The 23,598-nt window shown below is 44.4% G+C and overlaps 2 protein-coding genes across 2 annotated transcripts in view; one reads left to right on the top strand and one right to left on the bottom strand.

Moving 5' to 3' along the window:
• zc3h3 (zinc finger CCCH-type containing 3) overlaps positions 1 to 13,023 on the bottom strand; it is a 54,624-nt gene extending 41,601 nt beyond the window's left edge. The window contains exons 1-3 of the mRNA XM_056414015.1: positions 12,957 to 13,023; positions 10,851 to 12,273; positions 10,478 to 10,629 (exon numbers count right to left, since the gene is read on the bottom strand). Of these exons, the coding sequence (XP_056269990.1) occupies positions 10,478 to 10,629; positions 10,851 to 12,273; positions 12,957 to 13,002 (1,621 nt within the window). The 5' untranslated portion in view covers positions 13,003 to 13,023. The remainder of the gene's footprint in view (positions 1 to 10,477; positions 10,630 to 10,850; positions 12,274 to 12,956) is intronic.
• Positions 13,024 to 14,273: 1,250 nt separating this feature from the next.
• cyldl (cylindromatosis (turban tumor syndrome), like) lies at positions 14,274 to 23,319 on the top strand. The gene is made up of 15 exons (XM_056414016.1): positions 14,274 to 14,526; positions 14,765 to 15,238; positions 16,006 to 16,278; positions 16,664 to 16,742; positions 16,816 to 16,988; positions 17,070 to 17,235; positions 18,197 to 18,338; positions 18,782 to 18,892; positions 18,994 to 19,085; positions 19,187 to 19,250; positions 19,362 to 19,494; positions 20,219 to 20,327; positions 20,517 to 20,635; positions 21,775 to 21,988; positions 22,080 to 23,319. The coding sequence occupies exons 2-15, from the start codon at positions 14,801 to 14,803 to the stop codon at positions 22,262 to 22,264; spliced, it is 2,298 nt and encodes a 765-aa protein (XP_056269991.1). The 5' UTR covers positions 14,274 to 14,526; positions 14,765 to 14,800; the 3' UTR covers positions 22,265 to 23,319.
• The last annotated feature ends 279 nt before the right edge of the window (positions 23,320 to 23,598 follow it).

Raw genomic sequence — 23,598 nt, 5'->3', positions numbered from 1 at the left:
GTGACCAATCATGCTTTAGACAGAGGTTCGGACCGCCCAGCTCATTTGAATATACGGACACGTAAATGTCACACATGAATAAATGAAGAAATACGTGTGGACACATAAATAGAGAAATAAATAAATGAAGAAATACAGAAATGTAGAGATATATTTATTTAATGATGTCCTGCTGATTTATAACTTATATTTATTAATTCCTATATTTATTTATACATTTATTTAAGCATTTATTTAAGCATTTATTTATTTATTCATGCATTTACTTATTTATTTATTTATACTTAAGTCATTTTGAGTCCTCCATATACATCATGCACGTCGGGCTGTTGAGTGAGTGATCAGCAGCTGGCCGCTCTGTCAAGTCGCGCACCTCACAGTTCCATATTGATCAGACAAGAAGACACGCTTATCAACTCCAGTGTTTCTCCCCTACCATTATAACAGGGTGAAATCTGACCCCCCCCCCTCCCCCGTCGTCAACAACTCCTCTCGGCGCGCGCATCCCGGCTGAAACACTGAACTCGATTACTGTTGATCAAACAGAACGAGGGTTCGACTGTCGCCGACTTGAAACATACTATTGAGAACATATTCGCTGACATGCACCTGATGAACACTTTTTTTCTTCTTTTTCTTTTCATCGCAGACTTTTTTTTGCCTTAGGCGCTCGCGATTTGTCATAGGCGCTCGGGAAAACAGCGTAGGCGCGCGCCCAAATGTTCTCTATGCAGGAAAAACCCTGCTGGCTGTGCAGTGTGGATGAAGAGCCAGGTGGAGCGGGTGGGAGGGACGGAGGGTGTTAGATTGAAAGTGGGACAGAAAGACGGAGATAGACGGAAAGGCAGAGATAAAAAACGATAAGAGCTTACGGCCATAAAATTTGAGTACTGAGCTAGGAGGGATGATCAGTTCACATGACCACACAAAATTCACTAGCATTACAGGTATATGGGTCTTGGCCCCTACTTGGCTCCACCAGCACGCCGAGACTTGCAGCCAAGACATTAATTAGGGGAATACGTTCAGTCCCAGTGGAGAGGGAGGAGGTAAGCCAGTAGAGTGATGGTGCGGGTGAGCAATCAGAGGAATGTGACTGCAGATGGAGGACCAGGAAGAGGAAGAGTGAAGTGAGAACAGTGTGGAAAGTATTGAGACTAGCTTGTGTTTTGTGGGTCTGCATTTATGTATATACACTACCGTTCAAAAGTTTGGGATCACCCAGACAATTTCGTGTCTTCCATGAAAAATCTCACTTTTATTTATCAAATGAATATCAAATATAGTCAAGAAGACATTGACAAGGTTAGAAATAATGATTAATATTTTAAGTATTAATTTTGTTCTACAAACTTCAAGCTCAAAGGAAGGCCAGTTGTATAGCTTATATCACCAGCATAACTGTTTTCAGCTGTGCTAACATAATTGCACGGGTTTTCTAATCAGACATTAGTCTTCTAAGGCGATTAGCAAACACAATGTACCATTAGAACACTGGAGTGATAGTTGCTGTAAAAGGGCCTCGATACACCTATGGAGATATTTCATTAGAAACCAGACACTTCCACCTAGAATAGTCATTTACCACATTAACAATGTAGAGAGTGTATTTCTGATTAATCTAATGTGTTATCTTTATTGAAAAAACAGTGCTTTTCTTTGAAAAATAAAGTCATTTCTAAGTGATCCCAAACTTTTGAACGGTAGTGTATGTGTGTGTGTCTGTTGTGACATCTGCACTATTTAAAACACCATACGTACACACACACTCATCTAATGCCTGGACATCCCTGACCCCTTTCAAGCACTCATCCCAAAATCGTCTCTTCAAAGTAAAGAGGAAGAGGAGCTGGGTGATGCATGGATATAACATTTCATCCTGATATGAGAGCTACAAGTTGCCTGAACTTTAATTTATAGCTATTGGTGTACATACTATAATTAGTGCAGACCGAACATATTTAAGGCACTTTGCATTCTGCTTTAATAAGAAGGGCTCTTCTATTACCCGACTTCTCTGGCGCTCTTAAGAGAAATCGCTTGAATATTGATGTTGATCTCAATGTTGATGAATGTTTAACTTTCTAACTATTTAGACCCATCGGATGACAGCAGGTGCAACCCAATTTGTTGTAGGGAGGTAAAGTGTTTCTGCTAGGCCAACGGAAGATTGGCGACCGATATTGGCTTCATGCTTTTTCTTTTTAAAGCACTGTTTGAAGTGTTACGTATTTCTCCATGACATCACATATCCATGACAGAATAATCAAATGAACGCATGGAGAAAAGCATCCTGCGGTGGGACGGTCAGCTCACCGGCTTCATTCGGGCTGTGGGGGCGTCGCTTTGGCAACACTTTGTTGACAACGGCATAACAAAACAAGTGACGTCACCTATTTACCCCCCAAACTGAGCCCTGCCCTCTTCAAACCAGTTTTTCCACAGCCTTTAAAAATCTGCCCATACGTGTCCCATAAGGCAGCTGGAATGAGCGCGCCGAGCAAAAGGAGAGGCCTGGCGACTGATTTAGAAGAATCGGCAGCTCGACTCTGGCTCTGCGAGGCGGATATAGATGTCCTTAAGTTAAACCCTTTAAAAAAGATTGCGTTACGCAATTAAACTAAAGCAATTTAGAAACCTCCTCGAAACCCCCAGGACCCTGAAGTCATAAACCACGCCTCGTGTCAACAGCGATGCCCAGTGCCCAGATACCCCTGCCTTGGTCATAATGAGCAACCAGCAACCCCCCCCCCCCACCACATCCAGTCATACAATCCCTGCACTCCCATGTGTCCATGTGCGTGCGACATAATTAACATGCCGAGCGCTCCTCAGGTTCTTTGCTCGTCTTCCCACGTAAACGGCAAACCCCCAATGATTATTATGGTGACACGTCAGTGTGTGCAGACATATGGAGGGTGGGGTGGGCAGATAGAGTTACCACCGCCATAGGGCCGGGAGTACAGCAGGGCGAAGGGCGGGGCAGCCCGACCAGCCTGCTCTCCAGCTGACAAAAGGTCTAGATTTATGGAGTTCTCCTAATGGCCTCTTTAACTTTTCCCCGCCCTGTTACCAGAAAACACACACACACACACACACACACACACACACACACACACACACACACACACACACACACACACACACACACACACACACACACACACACACACACACACACACACACACACACACACACACACACACACACACTTCCAGTATGCACATAGCAACACCAGCTGTGTGCCGCGATGTCCAAACAAACAGTGAGTTAATGTCCAATGGTTCTCTCTATAAGCTGCTTGTATGTGTGTGTGTGTGTGTGTGTGTGTGCATGCGTAAGTGAGAGAGGGGTGTGAAGGAAAAGTGGGAGAAACTGGAGCCAGTGTGAACCAGAGAGTGATGCAAAGAAACAAACAAAAATAAACGAGCGTGCGTGCGTCCTGCCAAGCTGAAGTAAAAAAAGGACAGACTGGGCTTTAGAGTCCGAAAGACGAGATGATGTCAATAAAAGAAGAAGAAAAAAACCCACTAATTTCCTTACTCGATGGAAATTGACGTGATGATACAAGGTGCAGCCACTAAGCATTGTTCTAATCAAGAAAATAGAGCACAGAGGCGACTCACACTGCTGTAATATTGTTTGACGTTTACAAATTGGTCGGCACGGACAGTTCATTCAATGAACGTTAGACTCATTAGGTTTCCCGTCGTTAAATTTTCCTTTTACATCTCAAAGTCTTAAAATGAAAAGGTCGAATTAAACTATCCATTCTCTTCTGCTCCTTTCTGAATGTCTCGAACCAAACAAAAATATCATGGGTGAGACCTGAACTACAATTTAAGTCAGCAAGTTCATTTGAGCAATATTCCGAACATGGACAGTAAACTTCGGCTGGAAGCGACCGACAAACGTCCGACAGCCCGTCCTTTTAGATCGATGCCGGAAATCCACACGTTTCATTATTTTCAGCCCATCAATGCTGGGAAATAGGTTTACCCCGATGAGCGCGTGCACAACAACGAGCAAACCGACATCGAGGAGCGTGGACGCGTGGGCTTGTGACACGCGTCAAACGCGTTCGACATCAGTGCCCTCGTTTATTTAGAGAACTCGCAAATCGGCAGAATTTCTGTGACATCATGAAGTTTCATCATGTTCAAATACGCCGTAGATACAGGACCCGGTACACGCAGATCGCTGGTGAAAGGTCAGAGGGAGCCGGACCCCCATGCAGAGCAGCACATGTGATTTATGGGGGAAATAAATGGGATCACTGTAGGCACGGTAACAGGATCCCCGAAGGAGCAGGGGGGGATTAGTCGGTGGTGGTAATGGGGCTCCAAAGGTATTGGGTTTTGGGGGGGGGGGGGGGGGGGGTAGCATGTTGGTACGCTGCCATCGTAAGAGAGCCACTCCTACTACAGGGCACAAACAATCTGACATGTGTGCGTGCGTCCGAGTGCACGTTTTACGACTTGCGCAAAGAGGTACGAGCCAAGCAGTAAAACTAGAGGAGCCGACGGACACATCTCCATCTGAATACATAACTCAGGGGAAACGAGAGAAGAGTTGAGTTTGGGAAAAAGAGATGCAGGGGGTCTGGACCGCAGGTACCCGAGAGAAGTCCTGTTTTCCAGCTGCAGCTGTTTACTTTATTGAACTCTTTGTTACGCATGCTCAAAATGTCACAATATCCTGACAAGCAGTACGTGAGACTGGCTCCTCTGGCTCCTCTGAGAGCCCCGAATGGCATTTGCAAGATTCCTTCCGGCCATCGAAACCCCCTCTCGATTTACAGCGAAGCGATTACCAAAAGCTAAAAATGTGCATCTGAAAACAGTCACTGAGTCTCTATTCGTGTTTGATCGGCGCTGCCCAGTTTGGCCGTTCGATCGGCGTTCACCTCCCAGTGATGGACAGCTGCGTTCAGGACGCAGTCTTCGGCTCCGATCGGTCGTTTCCTGCGGGAGCGCTGGAATCTTGCATGAGCCATTAGGAACATTAATTGGGAGACAGATTATCCACCTGGTTGACTTCCGTCAGGATATAGTGACGGCTTCAGAAAATATAATGAAAAGTATTTTTTTATGAAAGTAACCAACTAGCTTTAAATTCTGCACTGGACACCAAACCAGAGAAGGATTTGACCACTCTACCCGCAGCCTCCAAAAGATGAAATGTAAACAGTTCAATTACACCATTCATGACACCTCTGCCAGGAATGTGCTCCTGCACTTTTTCAATCAATTAACATCAATAGCACCATCATCAACATAAACCACGGATGTGGACTTTCAAAACAAAAGACAAATGTGAGACATATTTGCAAAACATGGACATGTGCTTTTTTAACTGGATGATTATGACCAACATTTCCTTTTGAGCTACATGTAGAATGACTCCCATCGGAACGCTCACACAACTTCTGCAAAACTATCGGCCATTTTTTCTTTCTTACAATAATATGTAGTGGCAGCTTGATATATAAAAAGTCTTTAACATTTTTTTTATTTTTAAAGGCAGCAGATGTGCTACTAATCCCTGCACGGTTGAAAAGGTTAGTTGGTTAAACAATTGAGCAAATAAATTAAAGTACATAAATACTGTCTGCTGGGTTAACCCTCCTGTTACCTTTACATTTACTAACATATTTTACCCTCGGGGTCAATTTGACCCCAGCAATTAAAACCTCCAGAAAATTATTAGAATTAATATTGTTTCCCAAGTTTAAGTGTGAGGTACTTTATGTTTGTTTGTTGACTACCTAAATAGCCCTTTAAATATATAAAAAAGTTGATATTTCTTATATGTTTGACAGTGAAAAACAGCCTGGGGTCAAATTGACCCCAAGGAACACCGTCATTAAACATTGAATGGGGTCAAATTGACCCGAAAGGTAACAGGAGGGTTAAATAACTCTTTCGATTATTTCTTTCTCTCCAGAAAGTTCTTTTTTTTACATTCAGATGAACTCGCCTGACACTTCCCTTCAGACCGAGAACAAGATTATGCAGAAATTGCCTGCAGTCTGCAGTGATTTGCAGTATTGGGCCTAAAGAGTCACAAGGCATACGAGCAGAACGGTGACGACAGCCACAGAGAGAAGACGGGATGAGAGATGGGGAGGGGGAACAAGATAGAGACCTTAAAACGCTCTCGAAGCCCGTCACATGGGGCTTGAAGCCGCACGGCTCAGCACTCTTCCTCTCCGCGTTCCGTCCGCTCCTGACATTTATCTGCTTTATAAGATTATCGGGGCTACGTGGCCGTCTGCGGGCGCACGCCTGCACAGATGTGTTCATTCACACACACCTCTGGATTCATTAACGCCCAAACTGCTTACTTAGGTTTATGCCCTCTTTCAATTAAACCACAGATAACCGAGCACCTCGGGAAACCCCCATCCCCCGAACGCGGCGAGAGAGAAGAGGCTCGGGCCGGCTATTGGGGAGGAAATTAAGAAACATTGTTTGCGAGCGTATTACCGTGCATGTGTGAGTGGTCATAAGGTTTTATTTTTACGGGCTCATCTATAGGGACTCTTGCTTCCCCATCATTAGTAATTCAATTTGCTCTTTATTAGCAGCTCTTATCGGAGGCACAGACGGCTGCGAGCCGCTTCCCTCACTCCATCTTCCTCTGCGCTCACCCCTGCTCCACCTTTCCCAGCGTTTCCCATTTGGAGTCCCCGTCTTTAATTAGAGGCGCCTGTGTTCCCGCTGCGGGCCATGCAGGGTCCCCAGACGTTAAAAGTACATGAAGGGGAGGAGGAAGGGGGGGTGTAGGTGGTGTGAGGAAGGACACAAAAAGTTAAAGAACCAGAAAAAGAGAGGCAGACTGATGGATGCAGAGCCACTGGGACGAATAAAGCCTAATGTTAATAGTGATGGCTTTTCTAATGTCTTCTGACTTCATTGAGTATGGGAGATTACACCAAGATGGGCACGAGGCGTGTAGGGTACACGCAGAATGACCGGAGGGTTGGAGGGGCAAGAGGGAGGAGGGAGGCGGGGGGGAGAGGGAGGGAGAGGGGGGGGGCTGTTAAAAATAAATAAATAAAAAACAATGATTGCTTTCCATCGGGTTAGGCCTATATTCTACAGTTCGTTAAAACAATCCAATTTGCAAAAGGATAATTATGCATTAGCTCCTTTTTATCTACTGGAGGGAGAGCGGTGCCAGGGCTTGATAGCAGTGGCGCTGCCTGCCTCCACCTCTGCAAATTACCCGCTATCGGCACTTGTTCGCCATCACGGCTGAATTGGGCAATCAATTAACCTCCCCACCCACTCCTCCTGCTCCTCCTCCTCCTCCTCCTAGAGTGTGCCTGTAAGCCTCACTGTATTGACAGCCAGCAGCACAAAGCCCCTACCCGTAAGATATGGCTGGGAGCTCCTGCCCTCTACTGGAGAGAGCTGGAACAGCACTCGTCAGGGACACTTATTCCCAATTCCATACTACATACCAGTTAAGCACTGGAAAAACAATATTGTGATAATAAATAATATACTAATGGGAAAGAAACCTGCAGTGAACAATAATGCACGTCCAGGACAATAAGCAGGAGTACAAACAATAGAATCTCAGACGTGGCAGAGGCAGGGGTGCGATAACACTGGGGCACAGGTCGAGGAGAACTGAAAACGAGCACCGAAAGTAGACAATGCCACAAAGAGTGGAAAGAAAATGAAGTTTGAAAAAGGCAATGATGCAACGAACCAAGTGAGAAGCCACAGAAAGATGTCTCCGCGTGAGACAAGGTCAGAGAGGCTGACGATGAGAGCTGCAGTAAATACAGCGGATGCATGTATGTATGGACTGTGAGAGAGAAACACAACTCACATGTGTCAGGATGCCAAGGCCGGTCAGCAGGTCTGCGTTTTCTATAGGCTGTAAGAGCTTAATGCAAATGCACTATATATATATATATATATATATCACCAACTGTAGGCTGTAAGAGCTTAATGCAAATGCACTATATATATATTTATATTTTATGACAGAAGAGAGCACAAAACATAACGTCTTTAGCAGAGAGTCTACGTCAGTTGTTCTCAAACTTTTTCTGTCACTTTTTTTTTCCGCTCTAGAATTACTTTGCAATCATTTTCAATTAAACCAGATAATTGCTCCATCAGACAAAAAACGTATACGTTTTCAATCACTTTATTAGAATACAAATGCAGTTCTATCAAATAAGCTATTTGGCAAAAAGTATCTTATTGTGGCTGCAATTAACCTGTTTCGCACTGAATATCTTTTCAAGATAATAACAATAAAGTGCAACCTGTGAAAAACTAAACAAAACAAGTTCAAATATTTGGCAATAAAGAGTTTTACACAACAATAATGTGCAACTTTTGCAAGAAAATGAAACAAGTGCAGATCTGTGCGAGTCATCACGTGTTATCATTATTATACGCTGCAATGAGCTTTCCACTACACATATTTTATAAACGGGGTTGCAGGCTTGATATGGCCACACTCAATTCATGCTCAATGTTGAGCTCTTGTTTTGAAGGGCAACAGCAGGAACGCCGATCTTACAGAGGATGTGGCAAGTCGCCAAGAATCTCGGCTGTCACGTAAACATTTACACACAAGTACCGTACAGACATTTCCCTCTTCATTTATTAATTACTTAGTTGTATGTCTGTTTACTTTGTAATATGTGAATAAAGGTCTTGACATTTTAAAAAAATCATAATTTCCCCTTGCTCCCCAGCTGAAATGCCTCGGCGCCCCACTAGTTTGAGAACCACTGGACTACGGCAACAGTGGTCAACATCAGTTTGACTGGATGTGCGCCATATTTGTCGTGGCAAATCTAGCAGTGTGAATTATTGCAACGTGTGAATTATTGCAACGGTGAAATAGTGGCAAACACTACAATTGTGTGCAGTTACATAAATAACAAACCTGCCTGTTTGTCAGATTAACCATACATAATATATATTTATTAAGTGTGACTTATGTGGTTGTGACTTAAGAACATGAATTCCCAATGGACCATTAAACAAGTTGGCATAGCACCACCATATGGTCATACGGTGGAATTCGTATGGACTAATGGTGCGTTCACACCAAAAGCAAAACTATTTTTCGCGCGACCGAATCCCATGAAAAGTCAACGTACAGACGCGTGTGGCTGCGATAGACGCGATATTTTCCCGGGCGCCGCGTTTGGGGGCGACGCGTTTACAGCGGCGCAATTTTCGCCCAGTTGAAATACTTCAACTTTGAGGCGGTCATCTCGCAACTCGGGCCAATCAGCTCTTGTGTTCCGCTCTCGTCGCGCTGGAAATAGTTTGGCTTTTGGTGTGAACGCACCTTAAGTCAGTGGTCACCAACAGTGGCGGCTGGTGGATTTTGTGTGTGGGGCCATCCGATCCCATTCAGCAAACATTCCAGTGATTCAATGCAAAAAAGGTATCAAATACGCATTACTACTTTGCAGTTAAATATTTAACATTTATTTCAACATATAATAGCAGTGAACCTAGTGTGCATTGCCATAGGCATCCAATATCTTATGCCCCCCGGTGGATTTTACAGAGAGAGGGTCGGGTCTTCTTGCGGTCGCCATGGTCATGTTGTTAAAATGGCGACTCGGAAGTTTCGCGAGACGTCCCTAACGAGATTCCAGAAATATTTTGGGCCAGATGGCTTTAGCCCCGAGCTGAACTTATTTTAGAATGCTGATTGGCTAAATTGTATATGACTTATTTATATCTTTAATCAGTGGTTTGCGTAACTGCATCTGAGACGCGTCTCATGTGGGCCATAACGATCATGCCCCAGCTCAGCTGAGGCAACCAGACAGGCGGAGAGGACGAGCAGGAAGTGCCGGAAAAGCAAATATTTTGCGCAGATATCTTATTTAAAAAATATGAATATATTGTATATCTCCAAAACAAAAATATTGACAAATTGTATAATTACATTTTTTATAATAATCGGGGGGTTTTTTGCGGCTCAAGGTGGGTGGGGCCAGGCCCCGTGGCCCTCTATGTTCCAGCCGCCACTGGTAACCAACCTTTTTAAGCCCATGATCCCTGACTTGTTGACAGACAAGACCTAACTATTGAGGTGTTGAGAGAAAAAGACCGTCCAGACTGTACTTACGTACTTTTTTGTTGCCTCATTGTAATTGAACGAAATCCGATACTTTGGTCCAGCTTCAAATTGATGTGACCAAGAACACACTAGATGACTACATTACAGTGCAACACAAAAAAGAAATAATGCGTTAACCGCACACAATATGAACAAGAAACAACTTGTCACCAACCAGGTTCGATATGTAACCTTTTGACCGTGTGAAGTTATTTTCCACGAAAGAGCATTTGGTTGACAGCTCGTTGATTAGTCATAGTAAACTCGTGGGAGAGAAGAACTGTGTCGAATGAATACTCTTCATAAAACCGAGCGGAACGACCCTATAGACTCCAGTGTGAAGTGTGTGCTTCTTACTTGTCCTTGACGAGGTCGGGGAGAGCCGCCTCAACTTGTGTCGGCCAAAAGACACGAGCTCCCTGGTGGGCGTCTTCTTCACTCCGACTGGACTCCTGCTCAAGCTCTGCATCCGGCCCCGCGGGGAGTACTTCATCTCTGACCCACTTCCACTGTGGTCACAAAACAGAAGGCGAAGGGTGCGATGAGTAATACACTAGAAAGCTGCTATTCAGCCAATTATATTGGGAAAGATCTATTTAATGAAAGCATTCTGCCACATTTACTGCCACCGTCTGGCAAACCGGTACATCCAGAAAAGGGAAGATGTGTCAGAGTAAAGATAGAATGAGAGGACAGTCAAGCAGATCATGACCAGGTTTCCAACACTTACCCAGTAGGAGACTTCCGAATGATTTTCATCCTGCTGCGGAGCTTGAACCCGGAAGGGGAGCAGGATGGCATCAGGTGGGTACGTTGGGAACGTTGGGTTCCAGGCGGGGAAGCAGCAAACCCTCCTTTCCCTCCTTTGTTGCTTCTTTCCGGCGTCCAGTGGAAAGCAGATCGACGTCGGGCAACTGCTGCGCCTCCTGGAGCTGCCCCAGAGGTACTCTGACCTCCAGCTTTCCAACGGTAACGGCTAATCGGCGGGGAGCTGGCAGAGGAACCCGCAACTCCCTTTTTCATCCTATCTTCTGCTCTTAGCTTCTTGTTAACCTCTCCCCTCTCCAGCGCTCTTTGGGAAAGAGCCAGGGCTCTGGGTGATATTGACTTTCGAGGCGTTTTAGCCTGGGCTCCAGCGGAGATGGAGACCCATCTGTACTTGGAGGTCTTGGGGGATACATTGAGTGTTTGCTTTCGAGGTAACTTCTTGCCGGGCGTCCTCTTCGCTGTGAATGAGGGGGAGCTTCCACTGGCAACTATAGTTACAGCTTTGCCCACTCCTCTTAGGTTCGGGCTCTTTAACCAAGTGAACTTAGACTTCTTCAGAAAGGAGGCATTGACTTGGCTCTTGCTGGTGTGAGATGTGGGTTCGATTGAATGCGTTGACACACCCGGCAGAGCAGGGAGAGGTGGTATGGCGTTAGCATTAGAAACTGCTGGAATTTTCTTGGTCACGGTTGGTTTGTTCTCAATGCTGCTGGTTTTGCATGTCTTGGTAGGTTTGATCTGCACTTGAGGGATACTCGGCAAACTGGTCACGGCGTTGGCCTTAACTGTGGACGGCACTTCTAAAGAACGACTGACTTTTTCTGGCAGGACTGCACACCTGCTTTCAGTTCTCAGCTGCAGATCTTGAGTCTGCCTGTGTGTCGACTCATGTTTCTCACTCGTGTCGGTTGATCTCGACTCTCTTCTTCCAACTTCATGCCGAGACACAGTCGCTCCTGTCTTTCCAAGAGTATCCGTTGGTTTTTTCTCAGTTGCAACTCCCCCTGTGGTGCTGTTTATATGTCTCTCTTCCTTTTGTTGAGGGATCCCTGATGATAAGATGGCAGTCGGGATTTTTTTCAACTCCTCTCCTTTGCTGTGGCTGGGCTGTGAGGCACTGTGGGAATTGGAATGATGTACAGTCGAGGAAGTGGAAGCTGAGGGACGCCCAACGGATAACTGGGAGTTCTTGTTGCTCAGAGAGTATGTTTTCTTCCAACTTCCATGGCTCTGAGTAGCATACGGTCCCCCTCTGGAGCTGTGTGGATGGACGACAGATGTCCCGTGCCCTCTGTCCCTGGCTGACGTTGGAGCTTCCGGTTGCCTCAGCTCATCTCTTGCAAACGGCGTGTCACCATGGACGCTCTTATGTTCATTGATGAGATCTGGGAATTTGAAGATAGGAGTTATGTAGTTGCGAAATTGGATCACGGGTGATAAAACGAGAATAAGGAAACACAAAACATGTAAAAGAGTTGATTCAGCAGACAAAACCTAGTTCTCACTTTGCTTTAGGATAATTTAGTTTAAAGCATCAATGCTAAGATAATACTAAAGCTGTTTTGGCCGATTGTTGGAGCCGTTTGTACTTTTTCCTCGTCATCCACTAGTGCTGTGTACTCGATACCATGGCATATAGCGCGAGCTAAATACCGCCAAATGTAGCTAATCTACAACTATAGTTAGCAGGATATTTGAACATTCACCGGGATACTTTGCAGTTGAACAACTGAACTAAACTAACCTGTTGACAGCCTAAAAAGTGACCTAGTTATTTACTTATAACGAAAATTTAATATAATATGACCTAACTACCACTATGTATCTCTAAATGCAGTACACTAAACTGACGTTAGATAAAATGAGCCAACGTCTCTCTTCTTCGACATGTGCGAGCTTAAGCTAACGGATAGTAGTTGTTATATAACGCTTAATACGTAAACGGTACTTTAAAAAAAAACACAGCCACACGACGACTATGAATTTAAAAGGCACGACATTTTAAAAAACTGTTGCCTAACACGCTTTCTACTAAACAACCGAAAAGGGAGTGTACAGAGAGCTTTACTTTCTAGAAGTTCAATCTGCCTCTTCAGCGCTTCTCTCTCCTCCATGTTTACAACCGAAATGTTACGTCATCTGACTGCGACGAAACAGGCCTTTGCGGATGATGTATTGTTAACCGTCCAATCACAGAACGCGGCCGATGCATTTTAGACTCCTCAGTTCTGCCTTACAGGTGGACATTTCATTGACTGAAAAGGTACAATTGTCCTTATTTTACTGGACAAAATTAATCAAGGGACAATATATATATATATATATTAATTGAAGCGAGAAGACATTATGAAGTAAACAATCATTAATATTTAAGTGTCAGGCATTAGTAACAGAGACAGTATGTAAATTGAAATTACAATAATTAATTTGTCAATTGTAAAATTATGTATGTCATGACATGTTTATAGACAAAGTCTTTCGATCAACAATGTAGGCATAGGTGACATCAAGAACTGGTGTTCAAGAAATGAAGAAATGTATCTCTTGACAAAATATAACTTTCCAAATTCTCAGTGATTGGATTTCTTTTCTGCTTTTTTGCATATCAACTCAAGTCTCTTCAGTTTTACAGAGAGTTTATTTTTTCTCTGTATCTACAGCCTATCTGATGTATTTTTTTTAATGTAATACCCTTTATCAATGTAATCCACATATCTTACTTTCAGCTCCTCTTTACCAGAAAGCAGTTCCAGTGCAAACGGTACTCATTTGAGTCTGTGTCATTACGTAAACAATTTAGAAATCAAAGAGAAAGATATCTCAAAACCATACCAAAACTATCTTTATGGATGAATACCACGAAGGTGATAAAGCTAAAATGTTTGCTCACATTTGAAAGAGGGGAAGGGAATGACCAGCCAAGGCTGTAAAATGTTATGAAAATATACCATTGCAACCATAACACAATGGTTCTGGTTGACAACAATTTTAAGGCAAGTAAATTGTAATTCCCAATGCCACAAATACCAAATCACACATTTGACTCAAGAGGCTTGACAGTTTGTTCAGCATACAACGCCCTCTGACCTTTGACCCTCGATTTTCACAAAAGGGGACATGGAAGTCTCCCTGCACGGACAAAATTATAAACTGTAGCTCACAGAATATCCATGATAATACAATTACAGTATACTCGACCAAGATACAATTATAGATTGTAGCCGTATGACAATGCACCTACTTTCGGCTATAATCAACCGCAGAATTAAGTTTGAAGGGAGCAAACGCGTGAATCGCCTTTCTTAATGGTTGTCTGTAAGACCGTACTCAGGGGCTCAATCCGTCGGGACCATCGAGCGATCCTGCTGCTGGCTGTCAACTGATTGTAAAACAGCGACGTCACATGGAAAATGTGTCCCCAACATTAATGACAAAGTATTGCAAATAAGTTTTTTCAATAGTTTACAACAAAAAGCAAACTAACAACACAAATTGATATCGGGAAGAGAGTGACATGCCGATGACGCCGCACGTGAACTGAAATGAAAGAGGAAGTGAAACTAACAGCAACTGGTTGAGACTCAAAGCAAGAAGCTCGGAGGCAACGGAGTTTAAAGTTGCCCTCAAGCTCGCAAAAGGTAAGGCTCACCTCGCCACCCGCGTTCTGGAAGAGGAAAGGAAAACCACCGCCGCGACTCGTGAGAAAAGCTTAGACGTCACATGTCGGTGAAACGGTTCAGTTCACGACAGCTACTGTTAGTTCAGCCTTGGAGCTAGTTAGCGAGCTAGCATGACCGTTTTGTACACAGTAGATAATATTCGTAACACTTGTTTGTGTGTGTGTGTGTGTGTGTGCGTGCGTGTGCGCGTGCATAGGTGTGCCTGTGTGTGTTTTTCTATACAGTTCACGTCATGACGTCATCAAACAACCGGTACTTCATCCTAACTAAACAATCTGAAAACCGTCCTTTGGCCAAACCTGGCAGCATATGCTACATATCCGAATACAAATACAGTTCCCTCACGAGAACATGTACTCCCACGAAGTTGCCCGTCTGCTTCCTGGACACGCGTACCATGTTAGATTACGAGTTGGAGTTCAGTTGCATGCAGTCGCTGAGCGAAGAGGAAGCCAAGCTGCTGCAGGCCCTGTCCACAGACGCCGAGAGGCTGGAGTGGTTCCGGGAGAGAGATGCCCTCCAAGCGGCGCAGGGACTCACTGTGGGCACCGCGGTGACGGTGGACGAGGGAGGAGAGAGACTCCGAGGCATCGTGCGCTACATCGGAAGTATGACAGAGCCATCCTACTCCTGTCCTGTACAGAGCACGTTCTTTGGCATTGAACTACAGGTGGGGGACTTTCAAAACTGTTACGCCCTTCCGCTGCAGGGATATTCAATTCAATTCAGTTTATTTGTATAGCCCAATTTCACAAATTACAAATTTGTCTCGGAGTGCTTTACAATCTGTACACATAGACATCCCTGCCCCAAAACCTCACATCGGACCAGGAAAAACTCCCAAATAACCCTTCAGGGGAAAAAGGAAGAAACCTGGAGGAGAGCAACAGAGGAGGATCCCTCTCCAGGATGGACAGATGCAATAGATGTAATGTGTACAGAAGGGCAGATTTAGAGTTAAAATACATTCAATGAATATGACAGAGTGTATGAATAGTTCATAGTAGGCTTATTCCACGATGGAGACCTCCACGATCCATCAGGCAGATGGCGGTGGGGAGGAGGAGTGGGCGGAGTCTCAACAGTGGGCGGAGTCTCAACAGGACAGTGGCGTAGTCAGGAGCAGGAATTCCACGACCCAGACGATCCATCAGGCAGATAGGATCTATGCCGTCTCATAGGGTCCGATGACCCCATGAGACGTGAAGTCAAAAGGACTCCGGGGAGAAAGCAGAGTTAGTAACGTGTGATTGAGAGATGAAAATTCATCCTTAAGGAGAGAAAAAAGAGGAGATAGGTACTCAGTGCATCCTAAACGTTCCCCTCCATACATCTCCGAAAACACCAACGCAAAATGGAAATGGGTTTGTGGTGTTCACAGACGGTTTAAAAAAAGAAAGCGGTTAAGTGTGTGCTGCTCTGCTTCTTTCCACCTAGGGTGAAGACAAGGGAAAGGGGAATACCGGTGGGATCTACCAATCCAGAGTCCTCTTCTCCTGCAAGAAGGATTGTGGCATTTTTTCCTCGTTCTCCAGAGTCAGGCCTGTGGTTCCCAGCTCCTTGTCCCCCCCCAACGCTGAGCACTCTCAAGCAACAGACGAGCTCGCCCCAGGAGATCGGGTCACGTACTTCACCGCGGATAATTGTCGCCATGGAATGGTGTTGCATGTGCAGGAGCAGGACGGAGAACACGTTGTTCGTATCTCCACGGTGAGTTATTTATCGGGTTATTGGTTAAAATAATACAAAACATCGTAAGAGTTAAGAGTGTCACAAATGGTAAAGAGGGTGTTTTGTTCATTTTAAATTGTGTGGGCAGATTCTGGAAATCTGACCAATTTTAATCTATTTTTGCAATTCAAAAGTGAGGTCTGAAACGTCCTAAAATGGAGATGAAAGAGACGTGCAACTATTCTGTTTGTTGTCTTACTCCTATTAATGGAAACGTTTTCTTTTAGCCATGAAACGCCACGCTGTCGCAGTTTATATTCTCCCCCTCGAGTTCTTCTCTACAACCACGACTTCAGATTTGAAATGAGATGAGCCACTTTCTTGAGAAGCGCGTTCATCATTTTGTCTTTGTTGGTGTTTTCAGGACACAGATGAGAATGGAAAGAGAGGGGGCGAAGTCGATGTCCCACTACAGATGGTTGCGAAGGGGGAGGTGCCCCAAGGTTTGAGCAGCTCTTTACGTGATGACGTGTGCATCACATTTGTACAAGCAATGTGACTCAAATGTATTCCTAGCTGAAGAGCCAGAGAGGATGGAGGTTGATACAACACCAGTGGAAAAAGACAGTGGCGATCTGAGCCTGAACTCTTTGGTGGAGGTGACCTTGAGCAAGGGCAGGTCCTATGGAATCATCCGCTGGATCGGCACTCCGCCTGGTTTAACAGAAACCATGGCTGGCATCGAGCTGGTGGGTCTGAACCATGGCTGCTTCATTGTTTTGTTCCTTCCATTTGATCCTGGATGAAATTCATCTCATGCCCGTCTCCAGGACGAAGACCACGGGGTCAGTGATGGCACCTTCAAGAAGGAGCGTTTCTTTGACTGTCCACCGAAGAGAGCCCTGTTCATGAAGCTTCGAACCTGCCGTCCCGACTCGCGCTTTCAGAGCTCATCCGCCAGTTGCAGTGAGAGGACACTGAAGCTGGACGACGCAGGTCAGGACAACACTGACGGATGCTTTTCTGCTTCGTCTTGAGGAGAGCTGCAACAATGAATCGGAAAAAAAAATCTATTATTAAAATAGCTGCCAACGAATTTCATGATCGATCCGTTGTGTCGCGCGATTATTACGGCACTCAATAAGTCACGGAGATGTTTGAGTGTAAAAAAGATGAGTTTAGCGCAGAGCGGAGCAAAAACAAAAAGAGCAGAGCGGAGGGAGAGGAAAGACTGTGATGCTGCGCTGCGAAAGCCAATCAGCTTTGAGGCCCTCCGCCCGACATCACTGACGTCACGCCGTTGGTTATTTTAACTGGCTGCTGCTACGCTAGAGCACGGGGGCGTTAAATGTTGCGACGGTTGTGGGATTTCCACAACTAGTATAATGTAGAAATAGTGGTTAAGATAACCGTTTCCAACAGAGATAAGCCACGCCCCCTCACCGACACCATTAAACCACAAATAGTCGGGCGAGTAAAGCGTTTTCAGTTCCGTTTTTGAAAAAAGGATTGAAAATTAATGAACAGATTAATCGATTATTAAAATAATCGTTTGTTGCAGCCCTAGTCTTGAGGAACTCCTTGTTTTGTAGTGTGCTGAAAATCCACGTAATCTTTATGCGGGTCAAGTTTAAGTCCCTATCCCTATGCGTCATATCAGGTTTTAAAGGTACATTTATCGGATTTATTAGATGAAATGTCTTCAGGAAAAAAATGTCAATTCAAATACAGTTTATAAAGTAATAGAACAAGAAACATTAACAATAAAGTTTAAAACACAAGTAAGGGCCAATCAGGAAAGACGGCTCCAGAAACAAACAAAACACTCTTTGGTGTGAAGACGGGGCTGTCCACACACTTTTGTCAATACAGCATTAACATTGCAGAAACACTGATTGTATGTTAACTGTTTCTCTAACAGCTGAACAAGTAATGATTTCCATGCGTGTTCCCGTAGGGACGGTTGAAGAGGACAACACAGGGATGCCGTGGACTGTTCCTCCCATCAGCACAGAGCAGGTCAGCCAGATTCTGATTGGACGAATGAAGGGGATCCAAGGCCACCACAACTCCTGCTACATGGATGCTGCCCTCTTCAGGTCAGGATGATGGACGCGTGACATCATCAATAGCGTGTTATCTATTTCATCCTTCCTGACCGCTTAGCACTGGATTCCGAGTGACCAAGAACTCTGGCGGTCATCCAGGATTCATAAAACCATAGTTACATACGTAACTTGAGTTTCAAGGCCTTTGTGAGAAGTTTGGCTGTATCTCATTTATTCCACATGCGCTGACCAGTATATTTCTGCACATTACGGAATTTATCTAGCCACATGACGCATGCTTGAGATTTGCTAACAATATTTGTGTCTGTGGTAAATGCATTTGCAAGCAGCGGTCATTTTCATTGGCTAGTGTCTGATCCCTAAAAGCACACAAAGGAATAGAAGTTTAAAACACCATTTCAAAACTTATTTATATTTTAGAACACACTCTCATAATTTCATCACTTTTTGCTTTTGTTTGTCTGTGCTCTCAGCTTGTTTTCCTGCTCCTCTGTGTTGGACTCCATGCTGTTTAAAACCACAGACCCTCAAGATGCTCCGATTCAGAGCACACTGCTCCACGACATTGTTAATCCCCTCCGCAAGTGTGTGTGTGCGCCGTCATGCATTTTGACGAAACATTACATTCTTCATTTTGTGGTACCTGATGAATGCGTGAATACTCTGTGTGCACGCTGTGCCGCAGAAAGGGCTTCGTGGAAGGGCGGCACATCATGAAGCTCCGGCAGCAGCTCCAGAAACACGGCTACAGCGAATCCTTCACCACCGATGAGAAGGGTCCGTTAGTTTAATCTGAAAGCTTTCAAACAGCTGGTTTCAGGTTTTTTTTCTAGTTTAAAGTGACGGTTGATGTGGCTTCTTTTTTTGTTGTCTCTCAGATCCAGAGGAGTTTCTTACCGTCATCATGCACCACATTCTCGCGCTGGATCCTCTCCTCAAACTGTACAGTTCCACCACAGCTAAAAGACCACTTCCCACTCCATCGCTTTGAAATACAATAGGTCTTGCGAAGGATTTTGCATTCACGCCTCACGTTCCTCTTTCCCGTTTTAGCTCAGTGGGTGGTAAAGTGCAGGAGAGTTACTGCTACCAGATCTTCTTGGACCAGAACCACAGGCTGGTGCTGCCGACCGTCCAGCAGCTGCTGGAGCATTCCTTCCACACGGCAGGACTCAAGCTGGCAGAGGTGAGATCACTCTGTCACTCTATTCCAATTTGTTTGATATGGGATACTTGTGTAGAACAAGTAATAATTTTTTTTAGTAGCAACTAATTCGGAGATCTAACGGCTAGTTTGGCTCAATTGATGCTGATCCGTGTTTTGGTTTGGAAATGTATTTATTTGATGCTTTCTTTTTTTTCTCCAGTAGATGTCTCTGTTAGACAGTTTTCAAAGCGCATCTTCTCTTATGGTGTGTGTGTGTGTGTGTCTGTGATTGATCTTTACCTTCGATTGAAAATGCGGAAGGTAATGTTTTGATCGCGGTGTATTTATTCATTTGTATGCGTGTTCTTCGCACAACAAAAAAAGTTTTAAACCGAATCGCATGAAATTTGGTGGGATGGTTGGTTATTATCCGGGGACCATTTGATTCGATTTTGGGATCGATCGGGTCAAAGGTCAAGGTCATGAAAAGGTCAACATCTTCTTGAATCGCATGAAATTTGTGGGATGATTGGTTATTATCCGGCGACCATTTGTTTAGATTTTGGGATCGATCGGGTCAAAGGTCAAGGTCATGGAAAGGTCACAATCTTCTTTTTACCATAGCACGGTCAATTTCTATCCAATTGGCATGCAACTAATGCCAACATGTTCATAATTCAATGCCCAATCTTGTGATATGCGAAGGTATGCGCTCTACCGAGTGCCCATTCTAGTTTTTTATTTGATTGTCTTATAATTGCAGGTGCCATCCTGCCTGATCCTCCAGATGCCTCGCTTCGGGAAGAAATTCAAGATGTTTGACAAGATCATTCCCTCTCTGGAGCTGGACATCACTGACCTCCTCTCTGAAGGTGCTGTTAAACACACACAAGCAACACATTACATTACATGTCATTTAGCTGACGCTTTTATCCAAAGCCACTTACAATCCTGTTCCATTCATACACTGTAGACGCAGCTACAGGGAGCACACTTGGACTCATGTGGTCGAAAGCAAATGTTCACACAGTGAACACACCATGTGTGTGTGTGTGTTTCAGGTCCTCAACAGTGCATGCTCTGTGGTGGCTTGGCCCAGGTAGAGTGCACCGACTGTTTTAACGATCCCTTATTCGGTCAGACGGGCTTCAAAGTCTTCTGCAGGACGTGTTCATCCCAGGTGCAGTGTTTGTCTCGTCGTCCGTCTGCCATGCAACATCTCTTCGCCAGCTCTGTAAAAAGAAAATATGGCGGAATTCTTTGTGAATCTGTTTCCGTGGTTCAATCCGTTTGCGCAGAATTCTTTTCCCACCGGGCAGAAAGGGCTTCTTATGCTGCGTTCACACCAAAAGCGTCAATGTACACTCTTGAATGGTTGCAATTCATGAAAATGTTCACCGGGCGGCGCAAATGTCGCGAATCGCGCAAAAAATGTGCCTCGAGATGAAATATTTCAGCTGTGAAAGCCAATCAGCGTTGCTGAATCTAACTGGCTGCTGCTGCCATAATGACGCTGGAAGCAGCCGTCATTCAGACGTGAAAGTCACCGAGCTGTGTGAGCCTACGGGTGATGAACCCAAACACGAGGGCGTTAGATGTTCTGACGTTTGTGGGATGTCCTCAACAAGTATAAAGCAGAAATAGTGGTTATTTATCCCATGGTGGATGGTGGAAATTATAACCTTTTTCCACAGAGTAAAGCCACAGAGATAAGCCCCGCCCCCTTTAAGGCGCGAATGACGCGGAAAAAAAGCCACAGATAGTCAAGCGAGTAAACTCACACGAGAGCCTTTTGGCGTAAACGCAGCATTACAATTAGTTTTTATACGTGGAGACATTGCATACGGTGACATTGCATGACCTCTATTGATGCACTGCTGGGTTAAAGTATGTCGTCCCGAAACTCTGGCAATTGACAATAACGATGAGACGTTTCAGTAATTTATTCAGCAAACATGCCTCCTGTTACCTTTACATTTACTAACATATTTTACCCTCGGGGTCAATTTGACCCAGAGCAATTAAAACCTCCAGAAAATTATTAGAATTAATATTGTTTCCCAAGTTTAAGTGTGAGGTACTTTATGTTTGTTTGTTGACTACCTAAATAGCCCTTTAAATAAATAAAAAAGTTGATATTTATTCTATGTTTGACACAGTGAAAAACAGCCTGGGGTCAAATTGACCCCAAAGAACACCGACGTTAAACATTGAATGGGGTCAAATTGACCCTAAAGGTAACAGGAGGGTTAATTCTATTATGGAAATAACTGTTAAATGCAACCACGACAGCTTTTGTGTGATGTTTTTCTTTTCCAGGTACACTCTCATCCTCAACGCCATTCCCATCAACCGGTTGGTCTGGACATCCCTCAGGGTTATTTGGGTCACAGCGTGCCTCATACTCTCATCAGAGACAAGCTGGAGCTGTTCGCCGTCCTCTGCATCGAGACGAGCCACTACGTGTCCTTCATCAAGTACGGACCAAACAGCCAAGACTGGATCTTCTTTGACAGCATGGCGGACCGAGAAGGTGAATCCGTTTTTAAAAACATATGCATCGTCTACATCACGCGTCCCTCTTTATGCGTGCGTTCAGTGGCTCATCTGTGTGTTGTGTTCAGGAGAGAGAGACGGATTCAACATCCCGGAGGTTCACGCTTGCCCGGAGGTCAGCATGTACCTGGAAATGTCTCGCGCGGAGCTGGCCAATGAGGTGCCTCGAGACATGAAAGGTGTGGCCAAACGTCTCTTTTGTGATGCCTACATGTACCTGTATCAGAGCACCAGCATGTGTCTCTATCGGTGAGGGGACGCCCCCCCCCCGGTCACTGCACAAAATGTTAATTTGCAAATGAAAATGTGTTGCCTACGCTATCCTTGTTCTTTGGTTTGTTATTCTGTGTGTGTGTGTGTGTGTGTGTGCGTGTGTGTTGAGATACTATATACAAAAGAGTTAAAATTGAAATAATTTAGCAAAATAATTTACAATAACTGACATTGGCATCTGGGAGAAAAGACAAATATTGCACTATAATATTTTGTAAATTACCTCTTGGTGTTTGATATTTTCTCCAAAAGTTATATTTACAATTGTTATACCGAGATTGAATGAGTGTTGCAGATATTAAAAAATCCACGAAGAAGGCGGCAAATTACTGATTTAAGAGTGGCGTGTTTGAATGAGTTTAACTTAACAGGGCTATTGTAAACACAATGCTATTGATTTGCTCAGTAGTCTCACCATTGTGCCTTAATGTGTTCTTTTAAATCAGGGTTTAGTTTCAGGAACACCTGTATGGATTCCTTTGAACATCAGATCTGAAAATGATGGATCATTTGTTCTTTTCATATTCAGTTGGCAATCCAAAATCGGAAAATTGATCAGCCGCTTACATCACGCAAATACACTTTCCAGAGTCAATCATGTAAAATATGTTTCACTCCCATCTTGATGTGCACTGCTCCACCTTGCATCAGCACCAGTGGTGGGCGGGGCTCGGCCAGATCCAGGATTTCTCAATGAGGAAAAAAAACATGTTAAACAGAACTGTTAACCATAGTAGAGTATTTTTGCATATACTTTAAAAAGTGTCTAGAGGAGAACTTTAAAATTGCGGAATTTGTTTTGATGGCCTGAAGTTAAATTCAACATTTGTGAGTAATAAAGGTATGAGGACGCCCCCCCCCCCGCCCCCCCCCTAGGGATCACTTATTGGTCTCCTCTCCTGTTCAGTGGGGAAATGCTTTACTACAATATTCCCATCAAATATGCTGATGACGCTGAGCATACTACTTGTATTCCCTCCTCTGAAAGGGAGGCCCACCAAGTGGTTGAGTGTATTAAAGACATAAATGAACTTGGATGTCTTGCAGTTTCCGTCAACAACATATTATTATTGTTCTCATTTATTTCTGTCTGGAAGGTACCTCACAGGTCCCAAACCTTTGGCTTAATTATGATTTGTGACGTTGATTTCCAGAGCGTTGTAAGCGGCGCCATTACTTTCCCTGATCTATCTTTTTCTGTTTCTTAATGCGTCATGTGACTTATTGCCGTGGGAGAGAGGAGTGTTGGAGTCCAGAGAGCATAGATTAGTGTTCTCTAAATAAATGTCATCGCCATGGGAGAATATTTAGTCA

This window comes from Pseudoliparis swirei, chromosome 5 (assembly GCF_029220125.1).
Source record: "Pseudoliparis swirei isolate HS2019 ecotype Mariana Trench chromosome 5, NWPU_hadal_v1, whole genome shotgun sequence".
NCBI classification, from domain to species: domain Eukaryota; kingdom Metazoa; phylum Chordata; class Actinopteri; order Perciformes; family Liparidae; genus Pseudoliparis; species Pseudoliparis swirei.
Note: the sequence above shows the minus strand (reverse complement) of the source record. Positions and strands in the feature narration are given on the sequence as shown.

What these genes read in the sequence shown, in the direction of transcription:
- cyldl (XM_056414016.1), top strand. Translation starts at nt 14,801, where the DNA reads ATGACGTCATCAAACAACCGGTACTTCATCCTAACTAAACAATCTGAA. An exon ending in ACTGAAGCTGGACGACGCAG is followed by an intron (nt 17,236 to 18,196) that starts GTCAGGACAACA and finishes GTGTTCCCGTAG; the next exon opens with GGACGGTTGAAGAGGACAAC. An exon ending in ATTGTTAATCCCCTCCGCAA is followed by an intron (nt 18,893 to 18,993) that starts GTGTGTGTGTGC and finishes GCTGTGCCGCAG; the next exon opens with AAAGGGCTTCGTGGAAGGGC.